Raw genomic sequence first — 22747 nt, 5'->3', positions numbered from 1 at the left:
CGACGTCTTTAAAATAAAAGTTCCATCTGCATGGGAGCTCTTCTAACTTCTTCTAACTTGCTCACTGCTTTGTTTTCCAGTGTGTTTAATGGTTTACCCAGCTTTTCAATCTATTGACCATGCTACAAAATGAATAGTAGTCTTTTTTTTTTTAGACAGGAAATATGTCATTCACTTTCATCTGTAGGTCTTTGTCATGTCCATGGTCTTCTAACTGAGACATGCAGACTACGGCGTTTTAAGTAATGAAGTATTAACCCGGTTTTCCACACTATAAGAAAAGATGTGGCTAATCTATGTATTTTTCATTGTTTTGTACACAACTAACTTCCGTAGTAGACTAAACTAACTTCCTAGTAGACTATAAGGTGTGTTATTGTTTGTGCTGTGGCGCCATCTTTTGGACGGGTTTGCTCACTGCGGCTGCTGTGAGCTAAAAGTCTACGCTATTTCCTCTTTTTCTGTGCCTTAAACCGGAAGGAGAAGTGCCTTTCCGTCTACTAATCTTTAATTAACGTTTCTGCTCGGATAGTTTCTTCTTTCTTCACTCCAAGTAACGTTTGTAAATACAGTGTTTCAAGTAATGTAGCGTTACCCTATTTTCCACACTATAAATGGGTTATACTTGTATAGCGCTTTTCTACCTTCAAGGTACTCAAAGCGCTTTGACACTATTTCCACATTCACCCATTCACACACACATTCACACACTGATGGTGGGAGCTGCCATTCACACACACATTCACACACTGATGGCGGGAGCTGCCATGCAAGGCGCTAACCAGCAGCCATCAGGAGCAAGGGGTGAAGTGTCTTGCCCGAGGACACAACGGACGTGACCAGGATGGTAGAAGGTGGGGATTGAACCCCAGTAACCAGCAACCCTCCCATTGCTGGCACGGCCACTCTACCAACTTCGCCACGCCATCCCAAAAAGCTCCTACTCTTTTCCTGCGGTTTATAAGAAAAGTTGCGGCTGATGTATGGATTTTTTTATTCTTTTGTAAACAACAAACTTCCATAGTAGACTAAAAGGTGTGTTAGTGTTTGTGCTGTGGCGCCATCTTTTTTGGCGAGTTCGCTCATTGCAGGTGCTGTGAGTTGAAAGTCTACGGTATTTCCTTCTTTTCTGTGCCTTAAACCGGAATGATACGTGCTGTTAACTAACGTCACCGTGGATTTATTGAGTCTGTTTAGCTGTTTGGAGAGCTAGCTTACGCAACTAGCGGGCGGGTCAATGACGAATACTTCTGTTTTGTTTGATCATCCATTTTACTGCCGTGTTCCAGACACCATTTGGAAACAATTAGTGTATGTAAATAAACATTTACAGAATATTTCTGTGTAATTAAATCAAATTTAGTGGGTGCGGCTTATATACCAGTGCCCCTTATAGTCCGGAAAATAAGGCAACCTGAATAAATAAGGGGCCAAAATAGCATGTTGGTTTATAACAGGAAACCAAATATTGTTGACAAACATATTGCAGCATGATACTTGTTAGTTTGATTTAATTTAATACACTCTTGTAACTGAGGCATGCAGAATACAGCGTTTCAAGTAATGTAGTATTATCCTATTTTCCACACTATAAGCCCCTACTTTCCTCCCAGGCTTTGAGCCCTGCGGTTTATAAAAAAAGGTACAGCTAGTCTGTGGATTTTTCATTTTTTTGTACACAACAAACTTCCGTAGTAGACTAAAAGGTGTGTTAGTGTTTGTGCTGTGGCGCCATCTTTTGGACGAGTTTGCTCACTGCAGGTGCTGTGGGTTGAAAGTCTACGGTATTTCCTTTTCTGTGCCTTAAACCGGAAGTATACGGGCCGTTCCATCTACTAACCTTTAAAAAACGTTTCTACTCATATAGTTTCTTCATTCTTCCAAGTTACGTTTGTAAGTTTTTTACAATATAACTAACATCACCGTGGAGTTATTGAGTCTGTTTAGCTGTTTAGAGAGCTAGCTTACGCAGCTAGTCATAACGATGACTTTGGTTTTGTTTGATCAGCCATTTTACTGCCGTGTTACAGATACCATTTGGAAACAATTAAGGTATGTAAATAAAACATTTACAGAATATTTATGTGTAAATAACACATTTCACAACTTATCTGTGGCTAATATATGGGGAAAAAAGTGTTTCCTTCTTTTTCGTGCCTTAAACCGAAAGTATATGCCCCGTTCCGTCTACTAATCTTTAAATAACGTTTCTACTCGTATAGTTTCTTCATTTTTCACTACAAGTAACGTTTGTAAATACAGTGTTTCAAGTAATGTAGTATTACTCTATTTTCCACAGCATAAACCCCTACTCTTTTCCTGCGGTTTATAAAAAAAGGTGCGGCTAATCTGTGGATTTTTCATTGTTTTTAGTAGACTAAAAGGTGTGTTAGTGTTTGTCCTATGGCGCAATCTTTTGGACGGGTTCGCTCACTGCAGGTGCTGTGGGTTGAAAGTCTACGGTATTTCCTTTTTTTCTGTGCCGTAAACCGGAAGGATAAGTGTCGTTCCGTCTACTAATCTTTAAATAACATTTCTCCTCGTATAGTTTCTTTATTCTTCACTCCAAGTTACATTTGTTAGTTTTTTACAATATAACTAACATCTCCAGCGCCCCCCCGCGACCCCAAAGGGAATAAGCGGTAGAAAATGGATGGATGGATCACCGTGGAGTTATTGAGTCTGTTTAGCTGGTTGGAGAGCTAGCTTACGCAACTAGCAGGCGGGTACATGACGATGACTTCTCTTTTGTTTGATCAACTGTTTTACTGCCGTGTTACAGACATCGTTTGGAAACAATTAAGGTATGTAAATAAACATTTACAGAATATTTCTGTGCAAATAACATATTGCGCAAAGTATCTGAGGCTAATATATAGGAAAATATTTTTTTCTTCTCAAATTTAGTGGCTGCGGCTTATATACCGGTGCGCCCTGTAGTCCGGAAAATACGGCAACCTGAATAAATGATGGGCTAGCATGTTGGTTTATAACAGGAAACCAAATATTGTTGACAAACATATTGCAGCATGATACTTGTTAAAAAGTTTGATTCAATTTAGTTGGATTTCTGGCCGCTTTTTACACACAGCACGCATTTTACTGTAAGAAGCATACTTGTGATTCCTCAAAACCTGCACGCATTTCCATATAGTTACTGTTTCCATACATTTATTTTATTTGTGGGTGGCACAGCATAATTACAGTGGGACTGCTACAAATGAATTTGGCGAGACAAAAGGTGTTTTTTGATAAATGTTTTCAAACATTTATCTGAAACAAGCGGTCCTTCGAGGTGAAGGTGCGTTACCACCGCTGTCAAGTTGAGGCGTGGAAGCGTGCCGAATATCTCCAAAAGCGCTCAGCCTGGCCTTGCACTAGCGGGAGTTGTGACTGGAGATCAGTGACACATTTGTTCAAGGTTTGTTTTAATAGTACCCGGTGGTAAAATAGTTGTGCAGACATTTGTAATTCAGCGTCAAGACAGAATGAAGCAAGCAAACACAAATCCTCTAAAACATAAAAACTTTTTTTTTTAAACACAAACGATCACCACTACACATGCACACTGTAGAACAATAAAATATGATACCTAATAAACCAATAAAATCATTGAGGTTAAAGTGCTATGGCATAGTAAATAAAATACAAAACCCAAAACCAGTGAAGTTGTCACATTGTGTAAATGGTAAATAAAAACAGAATACAATGATTTGCAAATCCTTTTCAACTTATATTCAACTGAATAGACTGCAAAGACAAGATATTTAATGTTCACACTGAGAAACTTTTGTTGTTTTTTGCAAATATTAGCTCATTTGGAATTTGATGCCCGCAACATGTTTGAAAAGAGCTGGCACAAGTGGCAAAAAAGACTGAGAACGTTGAGCAATGCTCATCAAACACTTATTTGGAACATCCCACAGGTGAACAGGCTAATTGGGAACAGGTGGGTGCCATGATTGGGTATAAAAGCAGCTTCCATGAAATGCTCAGTCATTCACAAACAAGGATGGGGCGAGGGTCACCACTTTGTCAACAAATGCGTGAGAAAATTCTCCAACAGTTTAAGAACAACATTTCTCAACCAGCTATTGCAAGGAATTTAGGGATTTCACCATCTACGCTCCGCAATATCATCAAAAAGTTCAGAGAATCTGGAGAAATCACTGCACGTAACATTGAATGCCCGTGACCTTTGATCCCTCAGGCGGTACTGCATCAACAAGTGACATCAGGGTGTAAAGGATATCACCACATGGGCTCAGGAACACTTCAGAAAATCACTAGTTGGTCTCTACATCTGTAAGTGCAAGTTAAAACTCTGACGAGTCCACATTTCAAATTGTTTCTGGAAACTGTGGACGTCGTGTCCTCCGGAACGAAAAGGAAAATAACCATCCGGATTGTTCTCGGCGCAAAGTGTAAAAGCCAGCATCTGTGATGGTATGGGGGTGTATTAGTGCCCAAGGCATGGGTAACTTACACATCTGCGAAGGCACCATTAATACTGAAAGGTACATAAAGGTTTTGGAGCAACATATGTTGCCATCCAAGCAACGTTATCATAGACGCCCCTGCTTATTTCAGCAAGACAATGCCAAGCCACGTGATATAACTGCGTGGCTTCGTAGTAAAAGAGTGCGGGTACTAGACTGGCCTGCCTGTAGTCCAGACTTGTCTCCCATTAAAAATGTGTGGCACATTATGAAGCCTAAAATACCACAACGGAGACCCCGGACTGTTGAACAACTTAAGCTGTACATCAAGCAAGAATGGGAAAGAATTCCACTTCAAAAATGTGTCTTCTCAGTTCCCAAACATTTACTGAGTGTTGTTAAAAGGAAGAAAAAAAATCCTGTGTGTCAAATGATGCCGAGCATGTTTATTTTGAATGCGGAATCTTTTTGTGCCACTTTGCCTACAGCATGTTGTCATCCTCTGTGATTGGCCAGAACTTTGTGAGGTCCTGAAACACGCAAATTGATGCAAATCCTTTAGGTACCTTGAAGTGGATTGAAGGACTTTTGTTATCAACTGTTGAAAGGTATGTTTGATATTATTATTAGTTACCTCATGTTTTTGGTGTGTCAACATGTTGTGTGTTTTCAGGTGAAACCACAGAGGTGCAACATGGAATATGCATTTCGAGCCGTAACTCATACACCCGGGATTCTAATCTGGAGAATTGAGGTAATTTGCTTCCTGCTGGATGCTGACTAAACAAAAGACTTGTGCAGTGTAATGGTGCAAACAGACTTGCTCTCTTTGTGCACTAGAAAATGGAGCTGGTTCAAGTCCCTGAGAAATCCTACGGACACTTTTATGAGGGGGACTGCTATGTTCTTCTCTATGTAAGTAACATGATGTTTGTGGCTGCTGTCATTGATACAACCTTGGAGCTCGGGTTGTCTCCATACTAATATTTTGGTACCGGTACCAAAATCTATTTCGATACTTTTCAAAATAAAGGGGACCACAAAAAATGGCATTATTGGCGTTATTTTAACAAAAAAAATCTTAGGGTACATTAAACATGTTTATTACTGCAATGTAGTCCTTAAATAAAACAGTGAACATACTTGACAACTTATCTTTTAGTAGTAAGTAAACAAACAAAGACTCCTAATTAGTTTGCTGACATATGCAGTAACATATTGTGTCATTTATATTCTGTCAAAATTATGAAGGACAAACAGTAAAAATGAATTATTAATCTACTTGTTCATTTACTGTTATTATCTGCTTATTTTCTTTTTTAACATGTTCTATCTACACTTCTGTTAAAATGTAATAATCACTTATTCTAATGTTGTTTGCATTCTTCACATTAGTTTTGGATGATACCAAACATTTAGGTGTCGATCCGATACCAAGTAGTTACAGGATCATACATTGGTCATATTCAAAGTCCTCATGTGTCCACGGACGTATTTTTGAGTTTATAAACATGAATTTAAAAGAAAAAAGATTTTGTGACGATAAAAAATATCAATGTAATCACAGTAGTATCGACTCGATATGCTCTTGTACTTGGTATCATTACAGTGGATGTCAGGTGTAGATCCACCCATGGCATTTGTTTACATTGTGACGCCGGTGAGCTATTGTATCCTCCTACGGTGTGTAGTGAAGCATGTTTAGCTATTCCTCATCCTCCAGTGATAATGCGACTTGTAAGAAATGTACTTTATTTGTCGCCATGGAGGCCAGGATTAGTGATTTAGAAGTAGCTAAAACACTGACGACTGCGGATGGACGTTAGCTGCTAGCTAGCTAGCCATGTCTTAAAGCACCTCTTCCTGAGGGTGTTTCAGTGTTATAACTTCACCTTTATCTTTACTTTTTACACCAAAATGCGTCCATTCTCCCTTTTCTGTCTACACACTGTGTCTGCTTGTAAGTACTCTGTGTGTGCGCGCTGCCGAACCAGCAATGTCATGACCTGACAACGACGCGCCGTCATGCCCATAAAAAAAAAAAATATGGCTTTACGGAGTATAGTACCGTTTTTGATTCCTAAGTACCTCGATATAGTAAGGTCATCTCATGGTATATTTGGCAAATCTGGGAACTAAATCGTTACCAAGAAATCTCTTCACCAATAAGTTTATAAAGGTGTCTAGTAACATGTCCTAAAAAGTTGAAATTCAACTCCTGGGGGGAAGTTAGTAAAAAACTGCACAAAGTCGGGTACCATTAACCGATTTTCGAAAATTCGAAAATGCTTAATTTGGCCTTAAGTAACTTGTGAGGGGTCAAACTAGGGGTTCTTCACTATTCTGAGTTCATTGCAAGTATTTATTTTTCACAAAGACCACTCCCTGGTGGAAAAATGGCCACACCTCCTTTCCTCATCCCGACAATGCCCCCTACTCACACATACCATGCAGGGTATACAGTATGTAAAAAAATAATAATAATAAGATAAAAAAGATAATAGTTTATTATTTAATGTTTGACATGATGAATGGGCCAAGTCAGTGTTTAGTGATGGTTGCTGTAGTTGATTGGCATTTCAATGTGAGGACGTTATGAGTTTAACATTAGCACCAAACATGCACCAAAACTACAAATACTGCTACCTTAAAGACAGGAACGGAGATGACATCCCAGATACATCTGGCACTCTTGATACCATTGTGGAAGAATCAGATGATCAGATCGATGATGAGGTTGCAGTAGATGCCGCACTTGAGGATATATCAGTTCCGACAGCTAGTGAAAGTGATGATCAGGTGGTCTCCATGGGTGTTGATGAAGCAAGCAATGCAGTCACTCAGTTTGTTGGGGACAATATAGATTAAAATATTGTCTCTATTCATGGAAACACTCCCTTGCATTCCATGGGTTGGATCAAAGTAACCTCTCCGGCACCACCTTTGCCAGATCCGTGGACAACAGCAGCTGTCCAGGGGGTAAAATTGAAGGCCCTTGCCAAAGCTAAGCTCCTGAAGCAAGCTGAAGTGAATATTCTTCCATTCATGAACATGAAACAGAAGGGAATAAACTCCATCACGTTTCTTCCCATTGATGAACTCTCCTCCTGTTTGATACATAGCCAGCCACTCCTCACACTGGGTGATATACTCTGGGCAGCAGGGTGGGTGATCAAAGCTCAGGATCCTGACTTCCTACACACCAACTGGAATGGATGGATGAAGAGTATCCATTCTGATAATGTCAAGCAGAGCACACAGATTGCCCATTGATGAACTCTCCTCCTGTTTGATACATAGCCAGCCACTCCTCACACTGGGTGATATACTCTGGGCAGCAGGGTGGGTGATCAAAGCTCAGGATCCTGACTTCCTACACACCAACTGGAATGGATGGATGAAGAGTATCCATTCTGATAATGTCAAGCAGAGCACACAGATTGATTTCCTCCCAGTCATCGATGGTGACCCTAATGACCACAACACCATCTTCACCACTCTCAAAGAGTGCATCCGGCTCTCTGCAGGCAAGGTCACTATAGTGACATTCGATCTTCCGATTTGGCTGAAGGCTGTGGATATTATTAAGCAGGCCAATCTACCCATCATTCCGAGGTTGGGCGGGTTTCATCTGCTGAAGTCCTACCTTGGATACATTGGTATCAACATGGAGGATTCTGGACTACTAGAGCTGATCCAGCTGATTTATCCGGGGAGTACGACAGCTAGCCAATCCTGGATGGAGGGTGTTTTGACAAGGCAATCCGTGCTCACCTCCTCATTAGTGCAGCCATGTATCAGCACATCATGAAACATGCCTTCACTGAGGAGGAGCTTGTTGGAATGAGGACCTTTTATAGAGATGGTAGCTGATGGGAAGATGGGAGCCAGTCACACAGATCCAGTGGTGGTACTGTTTGAGCAGAGATTTGAAAAAACCTTCAAAAGACTCGCCAAAGGGGGACGAACACCTGCACTCTGGGTGCAGTACCACCACATGGTAAATGTTATTAAGCTGTTCATCCGAACGGAGAGGCTTGCAGACCACGATGGGCACCTGTCCTGCATTGCTACCTGGATGCTGGACATCTTTGCAGCTGCAGGCCATCATCAGTATGCCAAAGGTGCACGGCTGTACTGTCAACTGATGAAGGAACTGGAAACTTTGCCTGCTTACAAGCACAGCCTTCGCTCCGTGTCTACCTACAGACTCGGGACTGGCTCCTTCTACAGAGCTTGTCTCTGGACCCCAGTGACTATGGATGGACAATAGGTGTTCATGGTTATGAGCCAGTTCCAACTCTAGACCCCATGGCTCCGGAAGAGCTACTCCAGTTCACAAGCTGCAATTGCCATGGAGATTGCAGCAGCTGGCGATGCAGCTGCAAAAAGAATAGCGTCAAGTGCATCTCAGCTTGTGGAGTCTGTCAAGGCATTACCTGCAAGAATGCTATTCATGGTGATGGCATTTATGATGAATACTCAGAGGCAGACATTGACTCATAAAGCATTCCACAAAGGGGATCACTGTTTGCTCTGACTAATGTGAAACAAATTGTAATAAATGCAACTTTATGTAAATGCAAAAAAGGGTGTGGCAGTTTTTCCACTAAGGAATAGTTGTAGTGAAAAACAAATGAACTCAGGATCATAAAAAAACCCTAGTTTGACCCCTCACAAGTTACTTAAGGCCAAATTAAGCATTTTCAAATTTTCAAAAAATCGGTTATTGGCACCCCGACTTTGTGCAGTTTTTTATGAGGTTTCCCCCAGGAGTTGAATTTCTACTTTTTAGGACATGTTATTAGACACCTTTAGAAACACACTGGTGAAGAGATTTCTTGGTAACGATTTAGTTCCCAGATTTTCAGACGCTTCCCTTACTAATACTATACTAGTACCGGTATACCGTACAACCATACTTTGAGCCATTGGCACTATTGACTACAATCACATCCTGCATCCCGCCCACCTCCGATTGACAATTTGTATCCAATAAGTACATTCATTTAAAACATAAATAATTAACTAATTGAAAAAAAAAGTGGAAAATGATTATGAATTGAACAAACACGCTAATTTACAGTCAACTTAAGAGCTTAATTTTAACTCAAAACACTCGTCTGCCATTGAAATTGATTGAAATTAATTGAGTTGGTTCTTACTCTCCCAAAACAGCACCACAAATAACATGCCTTTTTAAAAAAACAACTAACTTTTAGGTAAGAAATTTTGTGTAAAACTAACTTTTAGGTAAGAAATTTTGTGTAAGAACAATATTATGGAATAATACTAGTAACAACTGCAGTGGTTTTTTGAAATCATGTAATAATAATGTACAACAATTACATTAAAGACTGGAATTCTACAGCATCTCCTTTCAGCTGCTTCTGTGTCAAACACACCGTCGGCAGCTTTTCCATATTTTCATGGATAAATGTCTGCCGATGAAAGTTGTTTTGTCTTTACAAGCAAATTCGTCATGGCAATCAGGACAACCTAAAATCATCAGCCCGGAGGTTGTGTCTTGGGCGCAGTTGGGTGTTCCAACAGGACAATGACCCCAACCACACATCAAACGTGGTAAAGGAATGGATAAATCAGGCTGGAATGAAGGGTTTAAAAGGGCCTTCCCAAAGTCCTGATTTAAACGTGTGGACAATGCTGAAGAAACAAGTCCATGTCAGAAAACCAACAGATTTAGCTGAACTGCACCAATTTTGTCAAGAGGAGTGGTCAAAAATTCAAGCAGAAGCTTGCCAGAAGCCTGTGGATGGCTACCAAAAGTGCCTTATTGCAGTGAAACTTGCCAAGGGACATGTAAGCAAATATTAACATTGCTGTATGCATACTTTTGACCCAGCAGATTTGCTCACATTTTCAGTAGACCCATAATAAATTCATAAAAGAACCAAACTTCATGAATGTTTTTTGTGACCAACAAGTATGTGCTCCAATCACTCTATCACAAAAAAATAAGAATTGTAGAAAGTTTTGGAAACTCAGACAGCCATGACATTATGTTCTTTACAAATGCATGTAAACTTTTGACCACGACTTAGTTCCTCCCATTCCTGTTGGAACATTGGGCGACGAGTCCCCTCCATTTGTTCCGGTCACTGGCGACCCTTCTTGCTCCATGCCAGCTGACTCCCATCTCTCTCAGGTCTTTCTTGGCTGTTTGTCTCCACGTCTTCTTTGGCCGTCCTCTCTTCCTCTTTCCCCCTTCTGGCACCCAGTCCATTGCCACACTTGCCGGTCTTTCTCTTGGCAGTCGGAGTACGTGTCCAGCCATTCTCCTTCTCATGTCAGAGACTGTCAGACAATGGTGCTACCCCTGCCCTTCTCATCACCTCTTCATTTATGATGTGGTCTCTCCATGAGATCCTCAAGAGGTATCTGAGGCACCGTTGGTGGAAGACATCCAGCTTGTTAGTAATGCTTGATGTCTTCATTTACGTCTCACAGGCATAGGTCACTGTAGGGATGACCACTGACATATAGAGGCGCAGCTTTGTGGACGTACTGATAGATTTTGATGACCAGATGTTCCGGAGGCGTTGGAAGACTCCTGCAGCTTTTCCGATTCTGGTCTGTACATCCTTTTATGCGTCTCCAGTGTTTGAGATGTTGCTTCCAAGATACGTGAAGTTACTCTATGCCTTGTTCGCCTACGGTGAACAGTGGAACGTTTTGGTCTTGTGCGACGGTCATGGCCTTGGTCTTCTCTTGGCTTATACATAGGCCGACTTTTTCCCCTTGCTCATGCAGATTGTTGGTCAATTTTTTGAGCGCAGCGTAGGAATGGCTAAGCTGAACCAAGTCGTCCGCAAAGTCCAGATCTGCCAGTCCGCCCCCTCCCCACTTAATGCCGAGGTTTGCTCCGACGACAGACTTCCTCATGACAAAGTCTATGACAATGATGAACAGTAAGGGAGACAAGATGCAACCCTGTCTTACCCCGGTCACAATGTCAAAAGTCGTCGGTTGTGCTGTTGGTGGTTTTTACTCAACAGGTGAAGTTGTGGTACAGGGCTCTGAAGATGTTGACGTACTTTGATGGTATACCGTATAGCTGGAGGATCTGCCACAGTGAGTCCCGGTGGATGCTGTCGAAGGCTTTCTTGAAATCGATGTAATTGATGATGAGGGGTGTCTGGAGTTCTTGGCACTGTTCTATGATGTTGCGAAGAGTGAAGATCTGTTCCGCGCAGGACCTTCCCTTTCGAAAGCCGGCTTGCTCTTCCCTTAAGATGTTATCTACCTCGTCTTTTAGGCATTGAAGCAGCACACTACAGAAAACCTTGCCTGGGATTGACAGCAGTGTGATGCCCCGCCAGTTGTTGCAGTCTGCGAGGTTTCCCTTCTTTGGCAGCGTCACTGGCACCCCCCGTCTCCAGTCGGCAGATACCTCTTAGACATGCCAGATCAGGTTGAACAGGTGCGTGAGGCTCTCCACGACCACCTCTTGACCGTGCTTCAGCAACTCAGCAGATACCTCGTCGTGTCCTGGTGCCTTGCTGTTCTTGAGGCTCTTGATTGCTTGGGCAACCTCGGTCCTGGTTATCTCTTCTGAGGTGACTGTCAGAGTTGGGGCTGGTGTTTCCCGATCAAAAAGAAAGAGTGGGAGGTGTTGGCTGGTTGAGAACCTATTTGAAGTGCTCCACCCACCTTGCCTCCTGTTCCTCGTCGCTTAGGAGTGCCCTGCCATACCTGCTCTTGATTGGCACCCCGGAGCTGCTCCTGGAGCTGGTTAGCTCCCGCACAATCCTGTAGAGTGTTCTAGTGTTGTTTTACTCTGCTGCCTCTTGTGCTTCTTTTGCTTTCTCCTCCAGCCACCTCCGTTTGTCTTTCCTGCAGCTCTTTTTTACTTCCCGGTCCAGGCGTCTGAACTCCTCGTCTTTCATCCTCCAGCATCGGAGCCTCCTCTTCTGTTCTTTCCATCTTTGCAATCTTCCTTTCGTCAATCCATCTTTGCAATCTTCCTTTCGTCAATCAATTTCCAGGTCTTTTCCGTTATCCATCTCTCCTTGTTGCTGCCCCTTCTGCCTTTTTCCGCAGTCTCAGTGATGGCACGGGAGAACAGACTCCATTGCTCCTCAATGGAAGGATGTGGTGGTACCTCAAGCTTCTTCCTCAACTGCTCACGGTAGCTTCTCGACAGGTTGGTGTTCTTAAGCTTTTCCACTGCGTAGGGTCTCTTGGGCTGCATTTTTTGCACCTTTTTCAGCTTTAGCCTGATTTTACCCACCACAAGAAAGTGATCTGAGCCTACATCTGCACCCCTGTGTGCACGAACGTCTAGCAGTGACGAACGCCATCTTGTGTTTATGCATATGTAGTCCAGCTCATTTCGGGTTCCGCTCCCAAGTGAAACCCATGTCATCTTATGGATCTGTTTGTGCTTGAAAAACGTGTTGCCAATGCTGAGGCCGTTGGTGCTGGCTAGCATCAACAGTCTCTCCCCGTTGTCATTGGTAGAGCTTGCAGACCCGTGTGGTCCCACTGTGGCATTGAGGCCCCTTCTGTCGCCATCCACTTTCGCATTTAGGTCTCCATTCAGCATCTTCATGTCGTAGCTGGGGATCTCATCAAGCACTGCTTGGAGCTGGCTGTAGAAGGCATCCTTGTCCTCTTCTGAGGCAGCCTCGGTTGGGGCATAGACTTGCACAATGGTGACTTTGGCATGTCTAGTATAGAGCCTTGCTGTGATGATGCACTCATTCACACCGGTTTCCATCCCACTAGCGCTTGCGCCGCACAGTTGGAAAGGATGATCCCGACTCCATGGGTATGGTGGTCTTGCTTCCCAGAGAAAATAACGGTTGCTCCATCAATCACGAGGCGCCCCTGCCCAGTCCACCTCATTTCACTAACGCCTAAGATGTCCAGACGATAGTCCATCATAGTCTTCAGCACCTGGTCCATGCGCCCACACTGGAACAGTGTGCGCACGTTCCAGGTACCTACTCTGGTGTTTGCTTTGGTTTCGAAGATCGGGGTCATCAGGGGTCGGGCTTCCTGCTGGATTTCACCCGGCCCCGTCATAGATACATCCAAGGATGCGCCCTCTCTTCTCCGCCGCAGTACCGGAATGGCTCCTTCTCGTCGTTTCTCGCCGCCGGCTTTTCTGGGCCCGAGATCATCTAAGATGGACTCACGCAAAGTGGAAAAGTGTTCTGTGGTCTGACGAGTCCATATTTCAAATTGTTTTTGGAAATATTCGACATTGTGTCATCCGGACCAAAGGGGAAGTGAACCATCCAGACTGTTATCGACGCAAAGTTCAAAAGCCAGCATCTGTAATGGTATGGGGGTGCATTAGTGCCCAAGGCATGGGTAACTTACACATCTGTGAAGGCACCATTAATGCCGAAAGGTACATACAGGTTTTGGAACAACATATGCTGCCATTTAAGCGCCGTCTTTTTCATGGACGCCCCTGCTTATTTCAGCAAGACAATGCCAAGCCACATTCAGCACGTGTTACAACAGCGTGGCTTCGTAAAAAAAGAGTGCGGGTACTTTTCTGGCCCGCCTGCAGTCTAGACTGTGTGGCGCATTATGAAGCGTAAAATACGACAGCGGAGACCCCGGAAAGACTGAAGCTCTACATAAAACAAGAATGGGAAAGAATTCCACTTTCAAAGCTTCAACAATTAGTTTCCTCAGTTCTCAATCGTTAATTGAGCGTTGTTAATAGAAAAGGTGATGTAACACCGTGGTGAACATGCCCTTTCTCAACTACTTTGGCACGTGTTGCAGCCATGAAATTCTAAGTTAATTATTTGCAAAAAAAAAAAAGTTTATGAGTTTGGACATCAAATATCTTGTTTTTGTAGTGCATTCAATTGAATATGGTTTGAAAAGAATTTGCAAATCATTGTATTCTGTTTATATTTACATCTAACACAATTTCCCAACTCTTATGGAAACGGGGTTTGTATGTATATATGTGTGTGTGTGTATATATATATATGTATATATATATATATGTGTGTGTGTGTGTGTGTGTGTATATATGTATATATGTGTGTGTATGTATATATATATACATATATAAGTGTATAGTGTGTATATACTGTACATATGCATATATGTGTATATATACGTGTGTGTGTGTGTGTGTGTGTGTGTGTGTGTGTGTGTGTGTGTGTGTGTGTGTGTGTGTGTGTGTGTGTGTGTGTGTGTGTGTGTGTGTGTGTATATACGTATATATATATATATATATGTGTGTGTATAGCATTTGTTATGTATTGTACATTATATTATATCGTGTGTAAGTGTGTATGTATATATATATTTTAAATACAAAAATTTCAGACAATATTAAGTACTAATTTTGATTCATTACCATTTTAACGGGCTAAATAATTTTCTGTATAGAGGTTAACCCTAACCCTCCGTATGTTTGTGTGTGACTCTTGGTCCTATCTCCAGACCCAGAGAGTGAAGAACTCCTTGTGCTACGACATCCACTTTTGGATCGGCTCAGAGTCCTCTCAGGACGAACAAGGCGCAGCAGCGGTCTACACCACCCAGCTGGATGACTTCCTGGGCTCCACGCCAATCCAACACCGAGAGGTCCAAGACCACGAGTCTGACGCGTTCAGAGGCTACTTCAAACTGGGGATAATGTGAGTGGAACATCACCTGGAAGATTCCAGTCATCATCGTCACTGTCATCCTGTGTCATGGCAGCTACAAGAAAGGTGGCGTTGCATCCGGCATGAGGCACACTGAGAGCAACACCTACGACGTCAAGAGGCTGCTTCACGTCAAGGGCAAGAAGCGAGTGATCGCCAAGGAGGTGAGCCATACTTTCAGAGTGTTACGCAACATGCACAGGACCTCGTGTGTAAACACTGCCTAACTGCTTCCAGGTGGACGTGAGCTGGATCAGCTTCAACCTTGGCGACGTCTTTCTGTTGGACATGGGAAAGAGTATCGTCCAGTGGAATGGACCCAATAGTAACAAACAGGAGAGACTTAAAGTAAGACAATTGTTCTCATTTAGACTTAGACTTAGACAAACTTTATTGATCCACAAGGAAAATTGTTCAAAGTGGGTAAAATTGAGTCCAAAGAAGCATGATAAAAGTCACCCGAAATGAGAATCTCCTTAACAGTAACATGTCCATGATTACACCACCTCTCGTTCACCAAGATGGCAATCTCGCCGCCTTTCTTCTTATCGCTCAGGAGTGTGTCTCCATCCGCCCGTGAGGTTGTGAAGCCGGGTAGAGACGCTCTGTGGTCCGGGAAGTCCGCGTGTAGCCAAGTCTCCATAAAGCACATGATGCTGCACATGGCGTACTCCTTTTGAATTCGGACGAGCCCGAACAATTCGTCCACATTATTCGCCAAAGACCGCACGTTCCCCATAAAGACAGAGGGAATTGCAGGCTTAAATTTCTTTCTCTGCTCCTTCATCTTTGTGCCGGCACGGCTTTTCGGCGCTTTTTCCGCAGTTCCGCGGGAAGGTCCGGCCGCGATCCCCATAGCGCTGAGGGCAAGGAGACCGCAAACAGCTCCTGGCGTGTTACATTATCACATGAATACTGAGCTGCGTATTTTTTATACATTCATTTGTGTGGCTAATTAACACAACACGCACCAGATGACAATTATTGATTAGTACATGATTATAGCAACTATTTCAGTATTACACTCAGCGGCAATACAACCTTGCTACTTAAATGTGTCACACTAATTACGTCACCACACAAATATGGAGTAGGAACTAATTCAGTACTACTATTGTAGTCATTATTAATTATTACATGATCTTTTGTAGTATTGGGTGCATTACTGCTTAGTGCAAGGGTGTCCAAACTTTTTGACTTGGGGGCCGCATTGGGCTAAAGAAATTTGGCCGGGGGCCAAAAGCAGACTGCATGTAAAGTAACTATATATATATACACGTGTGTGTGTGTGTGTGTGTGTGTGTGTGTGTGTGTGTGTGTGTGTGTGTGTGTGTGTGTGTGTGTGTGTGTGTGTGTGTGATTGTATGTATATATACAGGTAAAAGCCAGTAAATTAGAATATTTTGAAAAACTTGATTTATTTCAGTAATTGCATTCAAAAGGTGTAACTTGTACATTATATTTATTCATTGCACACAGACTGATGCATTCAAATGTTTATTTCATTTAATTTTGATGATTTGAAGTGGCAACAAATGAAAATCCAAAATTCCGTGTGTCACAAAATTAGAATATTACTTAAGGCTAATACAAAAAAGGGATTTTTAGAAATGTTGGCCAACTGAAAAGTATGAAAATGAAAAATATGAGCATGTACAATACCGGTACTCAATACTTGGTTGGAGCTCCTTTTGCCTCAATTACTGCGTTAATGCGGCGTGGCATGGAGTCGATGAGTTTCTGGCACTGCTCAGGTGTTATGAGAGCCCAGGTTGCTCTGATAGTGGCCTTCAACTCTTCTGCGTTTTTGGGTCTGGCATTCTGCATCTTCCTTTTCACAATACCCCACAGATTTTCTATGGGGCTAAGGTCAGGGGAGTTGGCGGGCCAATTTAGAACAGAAATACCATGGTCTGTAAACCAGGCACGGGTAGATTTTGCGCTGTGTGCAGGCGCCAAGTCCTGTTGGAACTTGAAATCTCCATCTCCATAGAGCAGGTCAGCAGCAGGAAGCATGAAGTGCTCTAAAACTTGCTGGTAGACGGCTGCGTTGACCCTGGATCTCAGGAAACAGAGTGGACCGACACCAGCAGATGACATGGCACCCCAAACCAAACTTTTACCTGTATATGTATGTATATGTATGTATATATATATATATATAATTTATATATATATATATATATATATATATATATATATATATATATATATATATATATATATATATATATATATATATATATATATATATATATATATATATATATATATATATATATATATACATGTGTGTGTATATATATATATGTGTGTATATATATATATACACACGTGTAATATTTTGGCACACATTCACACATATACATGTGTATATATGTATATATATATATATATATATATATATATACACAGTATATATATATACACATGTGTATATACGTATATATATACACATATATACACAGTATATATATACACCACAGTATATATATATACACATGTGTATATACGTATATATATACACATATATACACAGTATATATATATATATATATATATATATATATATATATATATATATATACACACATGTATATACGTGTATATATATATATATACACATACTGTATATACAATATATATATATATATATACACATACTGTATATACAGTATATATATATATATATATACACATACTGCATATACAGTATATATATATATATATATACACATACTGTATATACAGTATATATATATATATATGTACACACATGTAAATATACACATGTATATATACACACATATACATATATACACATATATATATACATATATACATATATACACATATATATACATATATACAGTATATATACACATATATATAACTCGCTGGAATAAAAAAGACAATATAACATACATCCATAAACGTGGACGCATGTGAAAAAGTGTAATATATTTATCTGTACATTAATCTTTTTTTTTATCTATATACTGTATATTTATATATATTTATTTTATATATATATTTATATATTATTTGTATATATTTATTTATTTATATATGCACCTTATTGCTTTTTTATCCTGCACTACCATGAGCTTATGTAACGAAATTTCGTTCTTATCTGTGCTGTAAAGTTCAAATTTGAATAAAACCTTAGAAAAACAATAGGTCCTTGTGTCCCATTGCAAAAGGACTCCCGTTGGGATTCCTTTTACAATGGGCCATGCGGGCCCTAATGACAATAAAAAGGAAGTCTAAGTCCATATATATAGGTTTATATATATATATATAGATATATATATATATACACATACACACACACATCGACGCATCATAATAATTCCCTCAATTACCCCCAAAAATGGATTAACAGGCTGGAATATAAAGACAGTATAACATACATCCATGAACGTGGATGCATATGCAAAAGTGTAATATATTTATCTGTACAGTAATCTATTTATATCTGCACATTATTGCTCTTTTATCCTGCACTACCACCAGCTAATGCAACGAAATTTTGTTCTTATCTGTACTGTACATTTCAAATTGGAATGACAATAAAAGGAAGTCTAAGTCTAGGTCTAAGTCTACAATATAATAACATGAGTGCAAAAGTAGTGATTTTTGCATTATTACAAACCACTATTAATTACTACATTGTTACACAAGTATTTTGTTTCAATTGTTATTACAGAACAATTATGAGTAGTAAGTGGTTATTGTTTTTTTAACCACAAATATTGATAAATTACATCATTATTCCCCCAAGTACTGAGTAGAAATGACAATATTCTGATAGTACTTAGCAGTCTTTGCTAATATTGTCAAACACACATTAGGTGACTGACACACAACTCTGTGACCTTCAAGGGCATGCTGCTGGCCAAGGACATCCGAGACCGAGAGCGCGGTGGTCGGGCGGACATCAAAGTGCTGGAGGGAGACATGGAGGACAGTTCTCCTGACATCATGGACATGCTGACAGATGTTCTTGGAGAGAGAAGCTGTGAACTGACGGACGGACCACCTGATGAAAGTCCTGACCAGGAGCAGAGGGCCAAAGTCACTCTTTACCAGTGAGCTGCCCTCAGTCATGTTTTCTCCAACACTTAAACCAGCGTCTGACTTTGTGTGCCCACTGTGCCAGTGTGTGTGAGGCAGGCGGGCGTATTAAAATCACAGAGGTGGCCACAAGACCACTGATTCAGGATCTCCTCAGACATGACGTGAGTTGATTCTTTTCAATACAGCTAGTGAGTACAGATACCTGGTACATACTGTATACATACACATACATATACACAGTACAGGCCAAAAGTTTGGACACACCTTCTCATTCAGTGCGGTTTCTTTATTTTCATGACTATTTACATTGTAGATTGTCACATCAAAACTATGAATAATAATAATTATATGAGCCTTAATTAAGGATAAACTCATAACTCTTGTGTTGTGGCGCCCTCTTGTGGCCAAATGTTTAACTTCTAACATGTGGAGTTACGTACTTTGAACAAAAAAAAGGTGAAATAACTGAAAACATGTTATATATTCTAGTTTCTTCAAAATAGCCACCCTTTGCTCAAAATAGCCACCCTTTGCTCTGATTACCGCTTTGCACACTCTTGGCATTCTCTCCATGAGCTTCACGAGGTAGTCACCTGAAATGGTTTTCACTTCACAGGTGTGCTTGAAGCTCATCGAGAGAATGTCAAGAGTGTGCGAAAAAGTAATCAGAGCAAAGAGTGGGTATTTTGAAGAAATTAGAATATAAAACATGTTTTCAGTTATTTCACCTTTTTTTTTTATTAAGTACCGTATTTTCTGCACCATAAGGCGCCCTGGGTTATAAGCCGCGCCTTCAATGAACGGCATATTTCAAAACTTTGTCCACCTATAAGCCGCCCCGTGTTGTAAGCCGCATCTAACTGCGCTAAAGGAATGTCAAAAAAACAGTCAAATAGGTCAGTCAAACTTTAATAATATATTAAAACCAGCGTGATGTGGGCGCGCATGGAATCGTATATCAACATGGACGGAGCTGCGTGAAAAAAGCCACCCAGCCTCTACGCGTAAACTTAAACTTACCTTAACCACTCGCTCATCTTTTCTTCATCCATCCCTTCGAGTTAGCTTTTATGATGACGCCGGCTGGAAAGGTCTCTTTTGGCAAGGTCTTCCTTTTGAATATCACCATGGGTGGAAGTTTCTGGCCATTAGCATAGCAAGCTAGAACCACAGTGAAGGATGACTTCTCATTCCCTGTGGTGCGAATATTCACCGTACGTGCTCCCGTTGTATCCACAGTGCGGTTCACAGGAATATCAAAAGTCAGTGGAACCTCGTCCATGTTGATAATGTTCTCTGGCCGGATGTTTTTTCAGCTATCTTGTTTTTACAATATGCACGGAAAGTAGCCAGCTTTTCTTGAAAGTCTTTAGGCAGTTGCTGTGAAATAGTAATCCGTGTGCGGATGGAGAGATTGCGTCTTTTCATGAACCCTGTCGCTTAGTAGGAGCCATTTTGTGGTCTTTACAGATGTAAACACACAAAGGAAATGAAACGTACGGTAATATCCGCGCGCTTTTTCTTCTTTTACGCGGGCGGGTGGTTGCTTACAGTAGAAGAAGAAGCGCTTCCTGTTCTATGGGGGCGGGTGCTTACCTTGGCGGTTGCTTGCGTAGAAGAAGAAGCACTTCCTCTTCTACGGGGAAAAAAGATGGCGGCTGTTTACCGTAGTTGCGAGACCGAAACTTTATGAAAATGAATCTTAATATTAATCCATATATAAAGCGCACCGGGTTAAAAGCCGCACTGTCAGCTTTTGAGTAAATTTGTGGTTTTTAGGTGCGGCTAATAGTGCGGAAAATACGGTATGTAACTCCACATGTGTTCATTCATAGTTTTGATGTGACAATCTACAATGTAAATAGTCATGAAAATAAAGAAAACACATTTAATGAGGAGAAGATGTGTCCAAACTTTTGGCCTGTACTGTATATGTGTAGATATATATACATATATATATATATACCGTATATGTGTAGATATATATACATATATATATACCGTATATGTGTAGATATATATACATATATACATATATGTGTACAGTGACTGTACACATATACATATATATGCATATGTATGTGTATATGTATGTATGTATATGTATGTATGTATGTGAGATTTGAATTCGAATCGCGATTCTCACGTTGTGCGATTCAGAATCGATTCTCATTTTTTAAAAATCGATTTTTTATTTCTTTTTTCTTTTTTTTATCCATCCATCCATCCATTTTCTACCGCTTATTCCCTTTGGGGTCGCGGGGGGCGCTGGAGCCTATCTCAGCTACAATCGGGCGGAAGGCGGGGTACACCCTTATTTTTATTTTTTATTTTTTTAAATTAATCAATCCAACAAAACAATACACAGCAATACCATAACAATGCAATCCAATTCCAAAACCAAACCCGACCCAGCAACACTCAGAACTGCAATAAACAGAGCAATTGAGAGGAGACACAAACACGACACAGAACAAACCAAAAGTAGTGAAACAAAAATGAATATTATCAACAACAGTATCAATATTAGTTACAATTTCAACATAGCAGTGATTAAAAATCCCTCATTGACATTATCATTATACATTTATAAAAAAATAAATAAAAAAAGAACAATAGTGTCACAGTGGCTTACACTTGCATCACATCTCATAAGCTTGACAACACACTGTCCAATATTTTCACAAAGATAAAATAAGTCATATTTTTGGTTCATTTAATAGTTAAAACAAATTTACATTATTGCAATCAGTTGATAAAACATTGTCCTTTACAATTATAAAAGCTTTTTACAAAAATCTACTACTCTGCTTGCATGTCAGCAGACTGGGGTAGATCCTGCTGAAATCCTATGTATTGAATGAATACAGAATTGTTTTGAATCGGGTAAATATCGTTTTTGAATCGAGAATCGCGTTGAATCGGAAAAATCAATTTTGAATCGAATCGTGACCCCAAGAATCGATATTGAATCGAATCGTGGGACACCCAAAGATTCGCAGCCCTAATATATATATATTAGGGCTGGTCCAAACGCAACAACACACACACACACACACACACACACACACACACACACACACACACACACACACACACACACACACACACACACACACACACACACACACACACACACACACAGTGTTTTTTTTTTTAAATCAATCCATTTAAAAGGGCAGCCTTGGCGGAGTCCAACCCTCACTGGAACTTTGTCACCGATTCTGTTCATAACTTTTATGGACAGAATTTCTAGGCGCAGTCAAGGCGTTGAGGGGATCTGGTTTGGTGGCTGCAGGATTAGGTCTCTGCTTTTTGCAGATGATGTGGTCCTGATGGCTTCATCTGGCCAGGATCTTCAGCTCTCACTGGATCGGTTCGCAGCTGAGTGTGAAGCGACTGGGATGAGAATCAGCACCTCCAAGTCCGAGTCCATGGTACTCGCCCGGAAAAGGGTGGAGTGCCATCTCCGGGTTGGGGAGGAGATCTTGCCCCAAGTGGAGGAGTTCAAGTACCTCGGAGTCTTGTTCACGAGTGAGGGAAGAGTGGATCGTGAGATCGACAGGCGGATCGGTGCGGCGT

At 40.9% G+C, this 22747-nt stretch overlaps 1 protein-coding gene across 1 annotated transcript in view; it reads left to right on the top strand.

The window, feature by feature from the left end:
- avil (advillin) overlaps nucleotides 1-22747 on the top strand; it is a 50076-nt gene that overhangs the window by 577 nt on the left and 26752 nt on the right. Inside the window, exons 2-9 of the mRNA XM_061984753.2 lie at nucleotides 4928-5047; nucleotides 5113-5193; nucleotides 5280-5354; nucleotides 14880-15076; nucleotides 15141-15249; nucleotides 15323-15433; nucleotides 18971-19176; nucleotides 19248-19326. Of these exons, the coding sequence (XP_061840737.1) occupies nucleotides 5134-5193; nucleotides 5280-5354; nucleotides 14880-15076; nucleotides 15141-15249; nucleotides 15323-15433; nucleotides 18971-19176; nucleotides 19248-19326 (837 nt within the window). The 5' untranslated portion in view covers nucleotides 4928-5047; nucleotides 5113-5133. The remainder of the gene's footprint in view (nucleotides 1-4927; nucleotides 5048-5112; nucleotides 5194-5279; nucleotides 5355-14879; nucleotides 15077-15140; nucleotides 15250-15322; nucleotides 15434-18970; nucleotides 19177-19247; nucleotides 19327-22747) is intronic.

The sequence above is a fragment of the Nerophis lumbriciformis genome, linkage group LG23 (genome assembly GCF_033978685.3).
Source record: "Nerophis lumbriciformis linkage group LG23, RoL_Nlum_v2.1, whole genome shotgun sequence".
In the NCBI taxonomy this organism is placed as follows: domain Eukaryota; kingdom Metazoa; phylum Chordata; class Actinopteri; order Syngnathiformes; family Syngnathidae; genus Nerophis; species Nerophis lumbriciformis.
Note: the sequence above shows the minus strand (reverse complement) of the source record. Positions and strands in the feature narration are given on the sequence as shown.